General features: G+C 31.8%; 1 protein-coding gene across 1 annotated transcript in view; it reads right to left on the bottom strand.

Moving 5' to 3' along the window:
* Positions 1 to 7,265, bottom strand: part of LOC147063232 (uncharacterized) — an 88,627-nt gene extending 81,362 nt beyond the window's left edge. Inside the window, exon 1 of the mRNA XM_085960016.1 lies at positions 7,170 to 7,265. Coding sequence (XP_085816142.1) covers positions 7,170 to 7,265 — 96 coding nt within the window. The remainder of the gene's footprint in view (positions 1 to 7,169) is intronic.
* Between the last annotated feature and the right edge of the window lie 13,814 nt (positions 7,266 to 21,079).

The following is a 21,079-nucleotide window of genomic DNA, read 5'->3' on the forward strand; positions in this document are numbered from 1 at the left end:
TGTTATAGCACATTCATAGTGTACAATTAATTAATCCTTCTCTAAATAACTCATAGGTATGTATGAACATTTTCAAAGTTGTGTTAATAAATACCATCATTTGAGGCATAAACCTTTTGGTACTCTAGAATTAGCTTATTGGTTAAATGTCATTGCATTATTCTAATTTTCATCACCCTAATAACTGGCGCTAGTTTTTCAATGGCATAATTAGAGTAAAACGTGCCCCAAAGAGTAAAATTTGATTTTAAGGCAAACAGAGGACTTAATAAATTGATTAGGTTTTAGAAGAAAAACATTTTTTCATACTATTGTACCTATTAGGAAGCGTCATTATTTTTGTTTTTGACGACAATAATAAGTATAATAACATATATTATTTGTAAACACACGTTAGTCCTACATTTTTTCCATCTTCAATAATTTGTATATGCCATACGGCGCCATTTAATTCACTTCAATAATCTATTTCTGTGAGGGATCTCGTAATAGGCATTTTTTCTGCTCTACCTGCCATCTCTAGAATGACTCGTAAGTTGAACAACCTCACCTGACGGACGCTCTCATTTGACAGTAAGTTATGTTATCACCTCGACTTAACGGAGATCCATAATCACCCCGGCCCACGATCCGAACTGACGAATAAAATTTTCGACACTTAAAATTCAGATGGGCTCAACCAGAATAAAGAAACCAAATATAGAACGTTTACAAGTTATCTAACATAAATATACAAGTATTTTACAGCGTTTTTCTTAGCTCGAATTCTTGTTTGTCCGGTGGTTGTTTATCCAGTAAAAATCGTGTGGGTTGGATTCTGTTTGCAGAAATACGTCTGATAACAGTATTTTTTTATGAAGCTTGTGTCAAATATAGCATTCTGTTTCAAAAAATGTCATACCAAAAAAATGTAACTATACTTACAAAGAGTTTAAATGTAATTTAATGCTATTTTTCAATGCATTTTGCTATCTTTGAAAGACATAAATTGCTAATTCTACTATAGTGAATAAATTGAAGAATGTGTGATGGTACATACATAGATAGGCAAGCAGGACAAAAATATGAATAAAATTCTAAACATTTGGGAAGATCACTACCTAGTCCGCTAGATCTTTGGAGTATGAAAAGATGCAGTATCTGATCTGGGTACATGCAAGACTTTATCCAGTAGAATGAAAGAGGAGAATTGAGTAGACCAAGCCTAGATTCGACGTAAAAAAGCGGTACTTTAAACCTGTTTAAAAGGGTGTCAATTCGCCAGAATGGGTAATTTGTTGGAATACTTTTTTTAACACTACGGTAGTCCATGTGACCTAATGACAGTAGTGTAGTGAAACATAGTATTTCAGTAGTAGAATTGAAACAATCACATATTTAAAAAATACATAAATATATTTCGACCTCACCAGGAATCGAGCCCGGAGAAGTCAGTGCTTTATGCAATGGACTGTGAGGACCACCTTAATACTATAATAATATATTCTATTTTATTTATTTAAATACCAATACGTATTTGGCATGACAATTCATTCAAATTTAATTCATTGAAGTCTCCAAAATTGTACACTAATTAATTTTACATTATACATGCCATATGGTCAAATATTATTTTTAAAAAACTCGGAATAAAACATGTCAACAGGTAGCTCCTCTGTTTAGCATACCCGGAATTTAGGTATGTATAAAGAAAATGGTCTTTATTATGCTCTTTTAAAATATAATAATAAATTTCGTGGGCTTTACGGTAGTGTAACCTTTTAAGGTATGTGGTTCGGTTTAATTGTGTTATATGGACCAACTCGAGCAATAGGATTTACACAATTCTGTCACTGTGAACACTGCGCTATAAATTTTAAACTATTCTACAAAGTCTTCAACCAAAATATAATATTGTATATACATAATTTGAAAAAATCCCATGTATATACACACTAGAAAAAACATTTTGTAGAAAGAAAAAAAAATACGACATCCGGCGGGGCTTGAACCAGTATCTGCTAGGTTTGCTACAGTATGCTTTTCTAATTAAGCTACAGGCATCTTATTAAATTAGTAGTTGTTACATGAAATGCTTATCCAGCAGGTATAGGTTCCAGTCCCGTCGGGTGTCTAAATTATTTTTTCTAATGTGTGTATATGCATAAGATGTTTTCAAATTATGTATATTCAATATATGTTATATTCTCAAATCTTCTGTCTTATCCATTGAATAAAAAAAATAGTTTATTACATAATGATATAATGTGTGTTGTTTATTTACCAAATTGTAATATATTTATATTTTCCGCGCAATGAGAAGTATAATTTACTCAAAATGCAGAATATAGGTAGAATGATATCATCTTGGCTACTCAACCCCATAAGTAGCTCAATTTCTAAGGCGTTGGGAATCTAATACAAATGACCCAGGATAGGGTGGTATACTAAGATGGCACCACACGAAGAATAAACTCTGAATAGAACTGGCATGACGGATTGACCAGATAAGTAAGGTAAACACGTATTACAAAATATTTGCTCTACTTATTAGTAAAAAAAGTCGACTGCGGCGCTATTTCACTCCAAGGATATTAAAATTTTAAGACATATGATTATACGACGCAATTATTTATTATTAAGTATCGATACTCAACAAACAACTCCATAAATTATGTGTTTGTATTTAAAAATACAAAAAATCGCTAAAAGTACACTCAATATCTTTAATTCAACCTCGAATATCAATTGGAAAACGCAATTGTAGAGCATAACAGTGCCTTTAACCTTAGCAATAGGTATGTAGTAGAAGTAGGGATCCGCTTCAGGATGTGGGGGCCATGCACTCAACCCTTGGGGGTATAACGTTAAGAGTGTGACCTATTGAAGAGAGAGAGAGCTCCTGATATTGATTCCTCGAGAACGGTTGTGCAGTCAGTCATGGACCTGAAAGGTCTGTCTTCTTTGACCATGTCCGATCCTAATAAGATCAGATGGGTCTCCACAGGGTAAGGGTTTGTATTAACAGATTTTGTTTTTACGAGAAATGGGTGTCAGCCACTTGCTCAACCTACTAGGTCCATACTCTGACTCATACACAAATTGAAATACAATATGTGTACTTGCCCGACCCAGGATTCAAACTTGAGACCCACGACGCTATGAGCCGACGCTTAAACCACGCGGCCATCGTGGGTGTTCTGGTCTGTAGTGTCAGGTTAAGTAAGTACCTAAGTAAGTAATATTGATATTATAAAATATATTATTTTTTTTTCCTAATCGCTGTTATTTACATTGTAACATGTTCTTTTTTGTTTTATATGACAATTATTGTGAATAATATAATAACAATGGAACATTTTTCTACCATGATTCTTTATAAAATTTATCAATTTAACCCAAGATTAATCCAAGTTAATACAAAGTTAATAATAATAAAAAAATATATAAATGCACTCATCGTCGAAAATTCGGCGAACAGTTAGTATGAAAAATCGGAAACGTATTATTATTAAAATTTGTTTGTACAGAATCGCCCACGCCAACAACTGCGACACATTTTTTGGAACAGTCATCGAATAAAGAAATCCGCACATAACTTAAAATTTTGCTACACTTTTCTCAAAGAATTATGGTTATTATTGTATACGACCATAGCGGGAACACCCACAATGTTCTTTATTGCACAATAATCAATTTAGATATCTTTGATTAACTTATTTTTATGGTTTTTGCGTGAGAATTTTTATAGCTATAATACTTAAGTTTGTAAATACATAGTATATAGTACACTAACTTATATATTTGGTGTGCACTGCCAATCCTAATTAAAATGTATTTATTTTACAAAATACTATATAAATTATAAATTCACGAATTTGACAATATGACATGAAATAAACAAATAACGTTGTAACAGTACAAACATTATTTATACGAAAAGAGCGTAATTTAGAGCAGCACTTTTCAAACTGGAAGGCACGGTGCCCTGGAAGGCCCTGCGGGTCTATTCTATACACAAGGCGACTATCGACCGCTAAAGTGATAGTATTTATTACATATTATTTGAATTGAGGTATTATAATTGTTACAATAAGCTAGCCGTCTGAACATTCAAAACTGTCTATCTCGCTCTAAATTTTATCACAGCCAAGAGGGGTGCTGTAAACATATAGCACTTATTGCAACAATTACAACCAACTTATTGTAATTGGTACAATAAGTGCTAATACTTTGATATAAACCTACCCTAGTTAGCCGTCGTATTTATCACTTCATCACTTTAGCGGTCGATAAATATAGAATAGACCCACTGAAGCTCCTTCCAGGGAGTCGCGAAATATTTCAGTAGGTATTTGAAAAAAAAATCATAAAAATGTGATCACTGGACGATACCTGATACAAATTAGTCAAAATCTCTCAAAAATACTAAAAAAAAGTATTTTTTTTTTAATTTTTGCTTTACAAGCAAGTAAATAAAAATTATTGTAAAATAAAGTATTATTTTTAATAAAACTGTACCTATAATAATAATTAATGGTATATAAAGTACTGTTGTCACTAAAGACTAAATTTTTTGAGAGGGAGCCTTGGATTTTTTTCCTGATTTCGGGGGCCGTGGTATGAAAAAGTTTGAGATTCAGTAAATAGAAATATCATAAAAAGGTACACCAAATGAACTAAGTACACCTTATTTTAAGTATTTGTAAAACAACCAATATTATCTAGGATTCACACCCATTGGATACAACTGAAATTGGAGTCAATTCACTATTGGATGAAAGCATCCTACCACACTTGTCTTCTCAGTCCATAGTTCTTCGTTGCCAAGTTCATCCGCTGAGCTTTATAATAATATATTACTCGATTCATCGTACTTGGTATCGTATAGCGTTCGCCTACTTTTTAATCATCGTATTAGGCTCATTGTCATTTCATTAGCTTGGCGACTTTTATCACATAACGTGCTACTCTTATCTGCCGCCTCATCCATTGCACCATCGTAGTGTTAGGATTTCTATCACATTAAGGGTAGCTACATAATATTTGACATGCATTCGTGTCGGTCAGGTCGCTTTTTAAAATACTATTCAAACTTCCAAATTAGTTCTGCGTGCAATTTCGTCATACACGAATAAAATTATTTAAATGTTATTATTATTAGTCGAGGTAAACAGTGCGTCTGATTATACATAATATTAGAGAAATAGTTTCTTTTATGATTCATCTACCTTAGACGATAGTATACAGCAGTGGTTTCCAAACTTTACATTACTACGCCCCCCTATACAAAAATCTGTTCTTGGCGCATACCCCCTATTTCATAAAATAACTTTTAAATGGTAAAAAATGTAAGTATTAACACAAAGAAAAATTTAAAAAAATGTAATTGACAGTATAATAACAAAATTGTACTATATAATATAATATATTCATTTTTAAATTAATTGATTTTTTGCGCGATGTATGTGCTTGTTATTAGAACAAAATTTATCAATTGCAGCTAATTCAGAAAATCCCGTTTTGCAAAAATAATATAATGTTACGAATGGCAGCATTACTTGCATTGCTTTGCTTGACAAAGTATTATATTCTTCACTTTAATTCAACCTAAATTTTGTTTCAATGAATTATCGCATTATAATTCTATCCTTTTTTAAATTCGCCATTGTGTTGGCGCTTCTTTTAGCACTGGCCTGAGGCTCCCCAGAGAGACGCGCCTCCCAGTTTTGAAATCGCTGGTATAAATTATATACACGAATAATCAAATGCGCTCGCTCAAAATTTTCGAGCAATTAGGCACATGTAAAAATTACGTCTTACATCAAATGAAATGTATTAAATATTAAATTAATATTAGAGTTGAAATGGCAAATGAAATTATTTATACGATACGATATTATTTGTATAAAGCTAGTGGATGAGTTCCCGGTTCAGTCGAAATAATGTTAACATTATTTTAAAAACACATTTTTTCTGAATATCTTTTCGGAGGATCTTGTTATCTGATATCGCTGTCAGGCGATAAACAATTCAATAAATAAGTTGCGTGTAACTTTCACCGTACGTAATCACAGCGAAAATAATATGAAATAAAACAATACAAAACGGGACGACAAAAGGCCAACAAATAAACCACGTTTGTGAGAGTAATGTAAGCGTTGTTAAAAATAATGAGCAATCCTTAAAATCTTTGATACTTGTCCCTATTCGAACAAATGAAGGGGTTATTGCAAGACAATGATATGCCACAGAAACACAGTTTGGAGATATGAGCAATTCAATGTTCTTGTTTGTTGTTCACATATTCTTGATCAACATGACTATTGTAACAGAAAAAATTAATATCCTCATTTAAAATGTTCGATATATCGCACAAATAATTATTTTGTTTGGCACAAGAAGGCGTGGATGATTGACCGGTGTCCATTTTGACAGGTAGGTAAGTTGTCAGTCTATGTTTGCCATTTGGTGAGTATACATAGTGCCTTAAGGGCACACATGCTTACTTGGAGTTTCTGTTTTTCATTTAAAGTTGAACTATGACATTGAATACTAAGTATGATTTTTAAAGTGAAAGTGATATTATGTTGCATCTCTTTTAAGCATGCTAATATGATTAAAAAGTTATACTTTCTCTTTCTGTCACATTCGAATTTGATAACCGAAGTTTAAACATTTACTATGCGTATAACCTAACGTGCTTGGTCGTTTACAAATTATAACATAGATTTTTAAAAAATATGTATTTATAATATTAAATATGTTTTATAATATACACAGATTTTTTAACAACTATATTATAAATATACTTTTATTTATTTGTTGCATATTTAAAATGTTTTTGCTATATTAAAATCTTTAATAGACTAATAGAAAAATCTTTCTGCTGTCAAATTATGTTGGCAAACGCCGGGTCACAAAAAACGAGTCAAATTTAGTAATTGTTGTCATTGAACTAATAATGTTAATTTCAGATGATATTGGTTCGTTTTTAAAATTCAATTGTTCCGCCAAACATAAAACGTTGGAAAGCACTGGGATATTCTCTCAATGTCTCATTAACAAAACAGCTCCGCTAAATAAAAATAAAATACCAATTGTGCCAATGTTACAATATAAAATACATTATAGTATAGGCGAAGTTACCCGTATTGATAATACAACGTCTTGAAAAATTATAATATTACCTTGATACAGAATTGTGGGTAAAAGTAAACCTCGGCCACCGGCCAAGAATCTTCCCTCGCGGCGTATCGGCAATTTAAATTGTCCTCGGCCGCCATCTTGCCACATTAAAAAGGTTTAATAACAATTTAATTATTTCAGGGTGTCATGATTTCGTGTCGCGTAATGTGTGGCCGGCGATGTTGGCTTAATCGCGGGCCGCAGGTTGCGCACACCTGCGGGCACTCGCGGATATACAATTCTTGATTTTATGATTCGATTTTGGTGAAATTATTACATGATATAGCATTAACAAAAAAAAATAATAACAGCACCCTTCAACTTACATTCAATAAACTGCTGGATGAAAATTCTAAATTCAAATTTTGAATTCAAATTCAAAATTTATTCATTTTACAACGTTTTTATTAGCTCGTATTCTTGTTTGTCTGGTACAGATTTTTTCTTGTGTGTCCAGTATAAATTTTTCCTTGTTTGTCCAATCTTGCAATCGATTTTAAGTAACTTCCCGACTAGCTAGACATTTGAAATCTTTAGAATATATATACAAATATATCAACAATGTATTTTTTTAATACTTTTCGCCATATTTAAACAGAATTAAAATCATTTCAGCTAATTCTGTTTTATATGGAAAGTTATTTCGGAAAAAAATCGTTGCTAAGGGGGTCCTAGCAACTGAATTATTAATATATACTTGCGTCACTATGAAAATCAATTTGGAATGTCAAAATGGCATTTCAGTATTCTATATTTATTAATACATAGAATTGTCAAGTTTATATGATTCAACAGAAAATTTAAAAACGTCGTATATAAAAAGTTCTTTTTATCTTGTAATTATAAAGATATAGTGTACATTACAAATTATTAATTGAAGACATTCATAACATGACATTTAGTAGCAAAGATATATTATTTATATCAAATCTAATTTTGATATAGTCACAACATAAAAACTCGATTAATATGTATCGTATTAATGTATTTAGATGAGTATCTAATAATTAAAACACTTTAAAATATAAACTATCAACAAAAAAATCACAAATTGTAAGCTTTGTATTTTTCACTAACTGCCTCTTAGACTATTCAACTTGAAAATATCTTGAAAAAATATGACGCCAGATAGAATAAATTCAAACCTAACCTGTATTTATTGGATTCTGATTAATTTCGCAACCTGTGTAACATTCTCAAATCTTGTGAATTATTATTCGTTGAATAAAAAAGTATATTAATTACGATATTGTATTAAAGCTTATTTAAATACCGTAAACGTAAAATATTTTTAGTACTCTTAATAATTATTATCAGGGTTTCCGTTTTTAAGGATTGACCCTTCGTAATAAAGTTGTCTGAAAATGTGGCGAAGTCGAAAATTCACGCTCAAAATTTTAAGGCCCGTTTCAGACGGGACACCGGTGTCGCGCTCGTATATCGTCTCTTTTCTGGCAGAACACACTAACTGGAGAATACTAGTTTTGAGTAATTTGACTTTGAAGTTGTTAAAATGTTTGAAATAATGGTATATCATGTGAGTTTATTAAGAAATCGTAAAAAGAATGACTTTAAAATAAAGACTGTGTATTTATTAAGGAGGTTTCCAGACGGTAAATTTTGAAATAAGGAACATTTTGGTACTAACTCAATATGCCATTTTTTCGAATTAGTGTTTTCTGCCAGAACAGTGACGATATATTAAGGAGGCCTTTGTATTCAAATAAAAGGTCATTTATATTATGTTTATGAATGCACCAGAGCTAATGAGTCAACGCGTGTCCGGTACACTTTTCCGTCGCCCGTTAAATTCTCAACCCGCCGATACACTTATTTTTATTACCGCAGCCTGTTTTATGTTCTAATTTATAACGCGAAATTATGCGTTGACTCATTAGCTATGGGGAGTTCATAAACTTAATACAAAGGCACCTTTATTCGAATACAAATGCCTCCTATATTGGGAATGGGATAACTGGACGCCAGGACAATTGGACGCCGCACTGTCGTAGACACATATACAAAACGTAAACGAGGAATTTTAATCAGTTTCTATCTACTTCTTAGTAGTTTTAATTCATTTTACTCTTAACAATTGAGAATTACCATGCCTAAGGCTTTATATAAAATAAAAAACTCTTTTTTCGTTGGACCTTAAACATATGCACGATTAAATCATTATTTACGTGTGCATATTTAAAATCTCACCAACTATTAAATCATAATAATATAATCATTTAAATATAAATAATAATATTAAATATTTTTTTTAAGTACTTATAAGTACCTAACGTCTATTTATTTTCGAATTGCGTGGCGTCCAGTTGTCCCGGTGCCAAATCGTCCTAGACCCCCTATATTATATCGAGCGCGACACCAGTGTCCCGTCTGAAATGGGCCTAATTGACTCATTACGGCGCAATTAGGGCTCGGAAAGAAGAAGATGACACTTGCCCAGGAATCTTCTCCAGTCAGTGTGGCCTTTTTTATAGCACGAGGCCGCTTATTAAAATTACATATTGGCTTAATACGTGTTACGTGGTGTGACTATCAACCTCGCTGAATTAATGGCCTTTCTTCTTACATCTGAATTAGTTAGCTATACATTGGCGAACTAAGACCGGGTATTCTGCTCTCTTTAGAGGGAATGCAATGATACTGTAGAATTACTAGAGGCATCTAGCGATAAAATAAAACATTTTACTACTAATTTTAAGTAATCAAAACATATTATTATCCAAAATCATTAATAAATACATAGTTTTTAAATTCTAAGTTCTAAGTTGCATTGTGATAACATTAAAACAAAAAACAAAAAAATCACAAGAAATCACACAAATATTAACAGGCCACGGAGCGGTGCGAGCTTATCTAAAAAGATTTAATGATGACTCTTGTCCATGTGACGGCAACACATCTCAAACTGTGTGGCATGTCATCAACGACTGCCCTATACTAGAAAAGGAGCGGTGGACTCTAAGGACTCGGTGTAGACAGCATAATCATGAAATTGACCTCCAAAAGCCTCACGAAGTACTAAGCAATAGAACAACACAAGAACACTACACAAAATATTTAATCCTGGCCATAAAGAAAATTAAAGATATAAATGGAGGAACCTAATTAGTCCCACATCAATGCAACTAATCCACCCAACCACCGTGTACGAAAAAGCAAGGGCATGCTTATTAATATTAAAAAAAAAAAAACATTGAAACTCAATTCATTATAAATAAAAACAATTTCAAATAATACACATATTTATTTTTTCATAGTTCTCCACAGTATGGAGGTTTGTATTAACAGGTATTGTTTTACGAGAAATAGATGTTAGGCACTTGCTCAACCTATTAGGTCCATACTCTCACTCAAGCATAAATTGGTATGTTTATTTTCCAGACCTAGGATTTGAACCTGGGACCCACGACGTTATATGAAAAAAAAATAAGTATATTAGGTTGATTACATACAAACAATATCATTACATAAATAGTTTATAAAGAATAGAAAATAGAAATAAAAATGGAAAATAAGGCCATAATAATATATCCTAGATTATAGCACATAATATGTTACTCCTTATATATGCATTATAATATTTTTTTACCATCCTATGGAGCTCCACATAGTGGAGGTTAATGTTGTGTATAATAAGAATAAAATAAGCTTCCAAATTTTCATCAACTCCAATCCCTTATAATATCCTTCCGTTAATGCGGTCATTTTGGGAGCATCTCCTAAAAGAGTCAGGTCTCACTGTGATTAAAATTTAATGAAATATTCATACAATTTATGGATGTCTTTATGATATCAATTATTTTCGACTGAAACGTGGTATTTTCAGATTAATACACATTGTCGGCGCACTTTGAAACCGATTTATTGAAATCACAATAAATCTTTAGGGAATATTGTTTTTTTGTGTGTAGCATAATATTCTGATGATTAGAAATATCGGTCAATAGTTAAGAAAGAAATTCAATATTAACAGAATATTCAACTCCGGAATTACGAGATAATGGTTTATTTAAATCCCGGGATATTTAAAAAATGTGTATACGTGTATGTACTAGATATAGCAAAATGCTTGGTTTTGTTATGAGGGTTTCAATATCATTTGAAAACGTTCGAGTGCTACGTACATTATATGTATCATTTGTGTTGAGTATTCTTGAATATGCCAGTATTATTTGGAGTCCTAATAGATCCGTCCATACAATTAAGTTAGATCGAGTCCACAATAGATTTCTTAGATTTATCTACTTAAAGACATACGGATTCTTTCCTTATGATAAAGATAATAAAATAAATTTTCCGACTAGTTTTCTTCTGGGTATACTATCAATGCAATCGCTGTCCACCCGAATAGTGATTGCTCATTTAAATCATTTCTTTTTACTTCTTCGTGGGTTCATTTACAATTCTTATATATTGGCAAATATTAATTTTCATGTTTCCACCAATATCACTCGTAACACTACGGTCTTCATGATACCTCGTCACAGAACAGATGTGATGTTTCATGATGCCGTGTATCGTGCGATTAACTTATTTGATGGCACCATTAAGGTTAATTTGTTTTTATAATTATAATTATATCTATATCATATTTGTGGACGTGTTAAATAGGTTAGATTTATAATTGTATTTATCATTTTACTCCAATATCTTCATAAGCATAATATACTGACTTTTCTACTTTCTTGCTATACTGGTTATTATTTTGTAATTAAGTCATTTTTATAATTTTGTATAAATTATGTATTATGGTGCATTGGCCAATCGCTGTAATGCCGTAATACTCTTTCTAAATAAATAATATGCACATTCGTAATATGAATAAATTACTGTTATTAAAAAAGCATACAACAAATCAAATTCATAAGGTTTAATATATTGACGTATATCTAAAAGATTTTTAGATATATGGGTGGTTCACAATAATTATGGATCAAGTCCATCAAAATGGATCCTGAGATATTTACACCTAAAGTTAGAACTCCTTTTGTAAAATGCAGGAATGTTTTCACTTTAAATATACTTACCATAGTTTGATAGTAAATGGGTCAATTTAAATAAATATAGTCGTAACATAAAGTATATTCAGGCTTTATTAATATTAGCAAATTAATGTTAGCAAATACATTTTTATACTGTTGAGGGAACTGTTAAAATGGACATGATTGACATTCAATGTGATGTCTTATCAAGTATAGTATTGTCATTATTTATACAAAAAATTGTAGAGCCACGATTGTGATATTAACACGTAACATAGAAATCTATTTTATCTAGCCACAAATTAAAAAAATCCAATTTTATAAAAATTGGACTTGATACATAATTATTGTGATCCACCCATATATTTAATTAAAATATTTCCATCTTCTATTGAAGGTTGGCAACAAAATGGCAGTTCATCTCCTGCGCCAGTCATATCAAATCACCAACGCCTTGGACATTAAGTTACTACTTAATATGACTGTTATTCTTTACCTTTTCAATCACTATGAGATTAAATAAATCATACTTCTCACAGTAGAAAATATTAATAATATTACCTACTTGACTAAAACATACTTACTTTACCCTATCACGCTCCAGTCTCGGAGCATACAGCAAGCACAATGTCGTATCATTTTCGGTCTTCTCACAATCTTGATAGACGACTACAGTAAGTGGTGACCTTTATCCGACTCTTACTTTTTTTTAAATCAGCGCTCGAAATGAATAATTTTACAGAACGGATCGCCCCGAAAATATTAAAATGTACTCATTTTTTTCTATTATATACCTACTGTTACACCCCCGAATGGTCCCAATTTGGGGATGTCTCTGTGTATATGGACAGGCCCAAGTTGGTATCAAATCCAACAAATAGTAAGGGTTGATTGCGAAAATAATTAAATAATGTTAAATATCTGACCAGCAACATTGTCTGAATGCCATTACAAAAAAATACGAACGGCAACGCCGCATTTGTATCGCTCGTAAACGGTCGTTTGTTTTAGCGCGAGAGAAGCATTTTTGACAGCAACGCAGTAAGCAGTGTTAACCTCGCTATCCGTCAAAATTAAATTGAAAAGAATTTGTATAAAAATGTAACCATTTAGAATATATTAACGTAAATATACCTTGCCGTTTCCACCACAATTCCGGTGTGTTATTTGTCCACCTCCAAGTCCTAAATCCAGAAGAAAATCCATACAACGAAGCAAAGTGACAGAGTGTTTTCACTTACGAAAATGGAGGGAAATGACACTACCTACTATAAATTATTTTAAGAAAAAATATGCAATATAAATTAATTTAATATTTTTTTATTAATTCATGTACGATAATGCAATTTATAAAATTTCCATGAAATGGAACTATAACCCCGAGGGTTTTACGAACCGAAGCTGCGTTCCGATTTGCTTCAGTTTATTTCGAGCCCTGAAAATAATGAAAACTAGAATAAGTACATTTACAGTAAAACCTCATTGGCATTTAACAGCTAGCACTAAAGTGACTAAATGATGACAAAAAAGGCGGGATTTATTATTTTAATTGGCCATTAGCAACCGAACAATACATAGTCATACTCAATTAAGAGCCTTCTAGTGGTTTTACACAAAAACTTAGCCGGCATAAGCGGGTATGCTGGCGCCATGGAACAAGTCAAGCAAAATAAGATAAGTAGGCGCATTAAAGAAATGAGAATTATCCGCTAAAAATATTCAATATCATGTACATACAATACAGATTGTTTGAGCATCATAGTTTGCTAAGCTTTTCAGTTAAAATTAAAATAAAGATTGGTCACTATTATTAGTAATCAAATCAGTAAAATGAAACATAATAACGAACGAGAATAATAACCCTGTCGTGTTGTCAGTTTGTTCATAATAATAATATTAATATGCCCCATACAGCCCACTAACCTTTCAATGCACCTCTACTACCCCTGTGGCCAGAAATACTATATTGTAGAGTAGTTGTAGACCGTATCCGGAAAATTGTACGTATACAGTCGGCTTCGAGATGTTATAACGGAAATAGATGACCGTATACTATTGAAATCAAATGTATGCTGAGGCCTTATCCAGATGGCGCGAATTAACTCGCGCGCATCCCAGGTACATGTGACCTTATTGAGCCGTCCACATGCACTTGTGGCGTGACCACTCTGACAGTACCTTCAGCGGTATAAAGAGGTATTTGCTCACATTAATATTCCAATATTAATAAACAGCGACGTCCCGTGGGGATAGGCAGATTGAGCATCACGTGGGGGCGGCACTTACCCAAAGGTCGGCAAATCGAGGAGAATCACTAGGTATACATATAAAGCTACCTAAATTTAGTAATAACGGAAATATCTTTCCATTAAAAAAATCAGCCCACTGGTTGGAAACAAAATATATTAATTAGGTACCTACTATAAAAGTTTTAACAGGACTTAATTTTTTTGTCGGGTTTGCGATGTCTAGTTTACTTCTGTTGTCCTTGGACATCAGGTTCTTGGTGTACGGTAATGACAGGTGCATACATTATTTAAAATGTATCCAAATATGTTTGCCAGTCACTCGCGACTTTTGGAAGTTGTCAGGATTATTTTTAAATGTACTCGTACGTATCTGAAACCGTAAACTCGCAATATTGTCTGTTGAAACAGAGATCGCATTTAAATTAGATTTAGTGGTATACCTATACTTTGTTAGTAATGTATCCATACTCCATACAACACATTTCTTAGATATTTGAGTCATGAAAGGATGATAAAAAGTACTGTATAAAAAAAATGTGGTGGCATTTTGGCACTGCTTAGGGGCGGCATTTTGTCTTAGGACGTCATTGTTAATAAAACCTGAATATACTTTATGTTTTGACTATTTATTTTAATTGATCCATGTACTATCAAAATAATATGGCAAGTATATACAGTGAAAACATTCCTGAATTTTACAAAAAGAGTTTTAACTTTAGGTCCAAATATCTCAGGATCCATTTTGATGGACTTGGTCCATAATTCGTTTGAACCACCCATTTAATAATATGCATATCTTCATTGGTGGGCTTTTAATCGCGCATTACACAAACAGTATTTCAATCTTTGCAGAGTTACCGATCAAAGCGTACAAACGCTCTAACTCCTAATGAACTGTAAAAGCTCTCCGGAATGATTTAATACGATTCTGTGTTTACATATAGACAGATTTTACGACTTACAATAAAATCAATTGAATTATGATGGTCGCACTTCTTACGAATGTTTTATTTCATTTGCATCCTGCTCGCTACAGACAATCCACAATCGGAATCGTTTCGATGAATGACTTATAGTGCGTTTCGATCGATCATTTCAATTTGATAGTATTGATTCTAAACTGTGTAAATTTTATGAATGGGAAATTTTAATTATCGTTTGAATATTATTATAGTACACACTTAAATTAAACATCAAAATAAAATACTAGGCGCTTATTAATAATTTTAGGTTCAGGATATTAATCCTTAGATATTAAATATTATTTTATAAAATTAATTACACTGTTTGTAGAATGGATTAAAAAAGAAAAGTTAAAAGAGAAATTAACTTGTACCTAGGTATACCTACCGTAAAATGGGGTGAATAGGAACAGTTCCCGATAAAAAGATTCAGAGTGGTGCAATTGCCAAAATGGTATCGTTTGCATTCCAATATATTATTGTATGTTATTTGACACATAATTTATTTTTCTGCCTTTTGGAAACACCGATCGGACAGGAAAGTTGACCGTTTGTTAAGACGGTACTTCAGTGAAATGGCAAATAATTGTCAACTATAGGTGCGACGACATTTCGGACTGGCTGGCAATCGGAGAGCGAAAGTCAAGTTGTGAACACATCAATTAGTTTTGTGATGGCGACGGGGAAATAATTCTTAAATCATGTAAAGATGACTAAAAAACGTTACCCATTTACTTGAAAAAGAAAACATGTCAATGAATATATTACTATCAATAGTAATAGAACAATAAACATAACTTTAAATGGACGCATGTTGACTTTTTTTGATAAATTATGTTTTGTTCTGCACGCGCCATTTGCACAATCTTCGCGTCGCGTAGTCACGATCGTTTTAGACCGTGCCCCAGCTGAAGCCTTAATCATCAGACGTGAAAAAGTTTATTGCTTTTTGCATATTTTGCATGTGTGGTAAAGCTTTGTCTAACGTGTCTAGGCCAAGAATGAACTCAACACAATTAAATATGCACAAACTTTTGTTCCAGCTAATCCACCACAGTTTCTGTTTTCTAAATAAATATTAATCATGTGTTTTAATAAAATTTTCGGTTTTCCCTTTCCGTTTCTATTGACCCCGTTTCGCTGGTAAATACGAACAGACCATAATTTTGGGAAAATATATCGATGGCGAGTGAATATTGAGTGTTCACATTCACCAAACTATACTGATGAATCACAGACACAACTTTTGGCAAACGAATTTAATTTTAAATTAAATATGAAATAAAAACAGTCATATTTACTTCGTTTTACGGTATATATAAAGTATTGTATACGGTATATATGTGTACATTATAAGAAAATACAGAAAGAACTGCAAAAATATCCAATCATGAAAGAGATAGGATATCCATCATCTCATCTGAGTCCAGGGACAATAATTGAAAAAAAATAATATGTATCAAATAGGAATTATCAGTCCAGTATATTTTTTTTCTTGTTTATCCAAGAATTGTATTGGATGATTGAAGATTTTTAACTGATTTCCCGACTAGCTAGACATTTGAAACTTTTAGAATATATTAGAACACGACGAAAATGCATTCTTTTAATACTTTTAGCCATTTTTAGGCAGAATTGAACTCATTTTCAGTTAATTCTGTTTTGTATGGAAAGTTATTATTGTTGGTTGCTAAGTGGGTCCTAGCAACTAAATTATTAATATATACGTGCGTTACTATGGAAATCAATATGAAATGTCAAAATGACATTTCAGTATTCTATATTTATTCAGTATTTCTATCAAGTACAATACAAAGTTTTTATTAATACTGTGTAGCTGTCAGTATATTATTGATCAAATACCTATTTTTAATGTATCAAATTATTCGACTGCAATAATAAATTCCCAGTGTCTCATATACCGGTAAACAACTGTTTACCTGTGTCAGCAGATTGATTGGCGATATTAAATACGATATCGCAATGAAAAATTAGTCTAATATCTATTCCCATAGTATCATATTATTATATTATGTCTGTAATAATGAATAAAATTCACAGTTATTCGTATTTAAACCGCTGACTCGTTCAATATAATAATGTATTGGAATATACTGTTTAGGTATTACTTTCGACTGTATACATTGCGAATACTGATTTATCAAAATATCACTCGAATCTAAGTACCTGGCTCGTAACTATCTCAGTACATAACATGTACTGTCATTGTATTTATACTATCGTACCGACCGTTACGCTGCAAATAAAACTCGCTCCTGCATACATCTTCGACTTCTTCATCATCATCCTCAACACCATAACCCACACATCGAACACTACAATATATAGAATTGTCAAGTTTATACGATTCAACAGAAAATTTAAAAACGTGGTATATAAAAAGTTCTTTACTACACTACGTAACGCAGATATTGATACGATAATGTCTTGTAGTTAATAATATCACTAATGAAGATTCCAATCATTTCAAAATAAAAATAAATATCTCCCAATGTGTGTCAAGTTATTTGTAGACAAGAGTCTAGGGAATCCAATCCCGAGCCAAAATTCTGATCCCGGGATTTCGGGATTACAATTTGACAATCCCGGGATCCCGGGACTGGTCCCGGGATTGGAATTTTTTTCCATTGTTATTATAATTTTTTTATATTTACAAATAACATTGATAAAATCGGTCAAAAATAAATCTAGTATAATTTATACTATTTAAGACATTTATTGTTAATATTGTATATCTACGTTCAATCTTGGAAATACATAAGTTTAATGGAGTAAATAATATTGTAATATAAATAATAATGTGGATTTAATATGAGATTGCTGTTTCTGATAGTAAAGACGTAATGAATGGATTAGCGAGATTTTAAATAGTAATGCAAATAATCATGGCGTACTTATGGCCTTTCCACTTCATAAATCTAATTAGTCAGCCAAATATGAAACTGCCGTAAAACGTATGAGATCATGGTGGAATTACTTTGTTAAAAGTGCGAAGCATTGTTTTTTTTCAATCTTTCTCATTTTTAATAATTTACGTGAAAAAATAAAATGAATCGGCAACTTACACATGGGTAAAAATCAAACTTCATTCAAACTCAGTTTATTTCTAAAGTAGTTATTTTTTATTAATGTTATATTTTCGTTTTTATTTTATTTTCTATAAAAATTGATAAAAAAATCAATCCCGAAATCCCGGGATTATGTTTATCAATCCCGGGATTCATAGGTATCGAAAATAGCTCGGGATCCCGGGATCCCGGGATTCGGGATCCCGGGATTGGAATCCCTAGACAAGACCCTACAAGAACAGTTTTAAAACCTACAAAATGTGTTGAGTGGGAAATTCGACATTTTTATTTGTTCTCGATGTACACCCTCAACGATTTTACGATCTTGATAGATCCAAGTAAGGAATGCGTTTATTGATATAGTTAAATGGACGCGTTTTATTGTAGTGTTATATTATGTTAACAACCAAACGAAGTTGTTCAGGCATTTACTTGCAGGCCAATCTTAGAATCTCGGCATTATTCTGTTGTTCACACGTTCATTTATTTTCGTAAAGAAAATGTTAGCTCCTACATATTATAAATTAATAGTTATGAAACAAAGTTTTATTTTTTACCACGTTTTTCTCAGCTCGTGTTCTTGTTTGTCCGGTGGTTGTTTATCCAGTAATAATCTTGCAATTGTTTTTTAACTAACTTCCCGACTAGCTAGATATTTGAAACTTTTAGAATACATGAGAACACGATGCCAATCCATTCTTTTAATGCTTTTAGCCATCTTTAAGTAGAATTGAATTCATTTTCGGTTAATTCTGTTTTGTATGAAAAGTTATTTCGGAAGAAATCTGTAATCCAATCCACTATTATTGGTTGCTAAGGGGGTGGTCCTAGCAACCAAATTATTAATATATACGTGCATTACTATGGAAATCAAAATGACGTTTCAGTATTCTATATTTGTTTGTTTGTTGCAAAATAGCAATAAAAAAAATGATTTGTTGACATTTTATTTATTATTTGTCCTAAATTATTAATACATAGAATTGTCAAGTTTATATTATAATTCAACAGAAAATTTAAAAATGTGGTATATAAAAAATCTTTTTATCTTGTACTTAATTATTATTGATAATCCTATGATAATTTAGTAGTTTATGTTGACATCTGTTTCAGGCTACTAACCCGTACACACTTCCCATAATCTACGAAAACAAATAGACAAATGAATTCAAGATATAACTACCGAACAGCAGATATACAACATCCACCACATAATCAATAACATGAAAAATTATTCCAAATATAATGTCCACCACCACTTGCCGGAACGTAAAAAAATCACACAAACTCACTGGGGGGACATGCTCAGCGTACGTCAAAATGGAGCTTTTATACTATTTTCTATCTAACCGAATGAGCCGAATAAACCCGTGCTTTGAAAATAGCATAAAAGCTCCATTTTGACGTACGCTGAGCATGTGGGCCGTTAAGCGGCCACGGATCACTGAGAGCCTATATAAACATATTTAAATTGAGAGTCCATGAGACGGCTAAACGTCTCAAGCAGTGTGACATGTCATCAACGACTGCCCAATAATATAAAAAGAGTGATGGGGTTTTGGAATTCTATGTTGATAACATAATCATGAAATGTACAAACTACTAAACAACAAAATAACACAAGAAACACTGGTTATTAAGAAAATTAAAAAAATTAATGTAGGAACATAATCCATTACCAATATCACTTGAAACTGAAAATCACTATAAACTGGCAAATATTTAATAACTGAACGACAAATTTAATCCCAATATGTAATTAATAATTATATTTAATTATCTCTTTGAACCACCTTACACGAATTAACAAGAGCATGGTTCGTAATGAATTAAATAAAATAAAAACCTCCTTCAATCTCGAACAGTCATAGTAGACTAATAGGGTATTGATATATTATATTAATTTTATTTATTTTTTAAAGGAGTGTGAGTAGAGAGGTGCGATCCTACATCCAACGGTTATCGATCGCGCGAGATTATTCAGAGCTAAAAATCAAATTAAACCACAAGTAGATAAAGTGGTGATATATAGCAGCCGATGGAGTGGTGAGGTAAAGCGCGAGTAGGAGAACGCAAATTTAGACGTAACCGTTTTCCATGAAGATACATAATTATGTGGTTAAAACCGAATTATTATACTTTTTCATTTTATATAACGTGTTTAATTGTATTAATATTATTATAAAGATTTGCAAAGGTTTCATTCAAAAATAAATTGAAACCACCCACGATAGATTTCAATTAGGGATTATAATACCGAATTTAAAATATCAATACCGATTTTCGGTATTTCTCATTGAATACCGGTATTCGTTAAAACATTAAAAAAATCAGAGGAGGGTACTTTAGGATATTTTTATATCATTATTTATAGCAAAAACCTACCTAAGTACCTACATTTTTTATGTTGACATTTAAAAATATGCATTGATATTGTAGAATTCGTGATTTTTACAAATAATTTGAATATACATATTGATAATTTTAACAAAAGCCATCAAAAATACTAGCTCATCAAGTGCAATTTCTTAAATTCAACGCTTGTAAAGTCATCAATAATTATAGAATAATTGAAAAATTATCACGGATGTTTTCTGTATTGAAATAATATT

This window comes from Rhyacophila brunnea, unplaced genomic scaffold, assembly GCF_057557595.1.
Source record: "Rhyacophila brunnea isolate RB1 unplaced genomic scaffold, BYU_Rbru_1.0 scaffold_9, whole genome shotgun sequence".
NCBI classification, from domain to species: domain Eukaryota; kingdom Metazoa; phylum Arthropoda; class Insecta; order Trichoptera; family Rhyacophilidae; genus Rhyacophila; species Rhyacophila brunnea.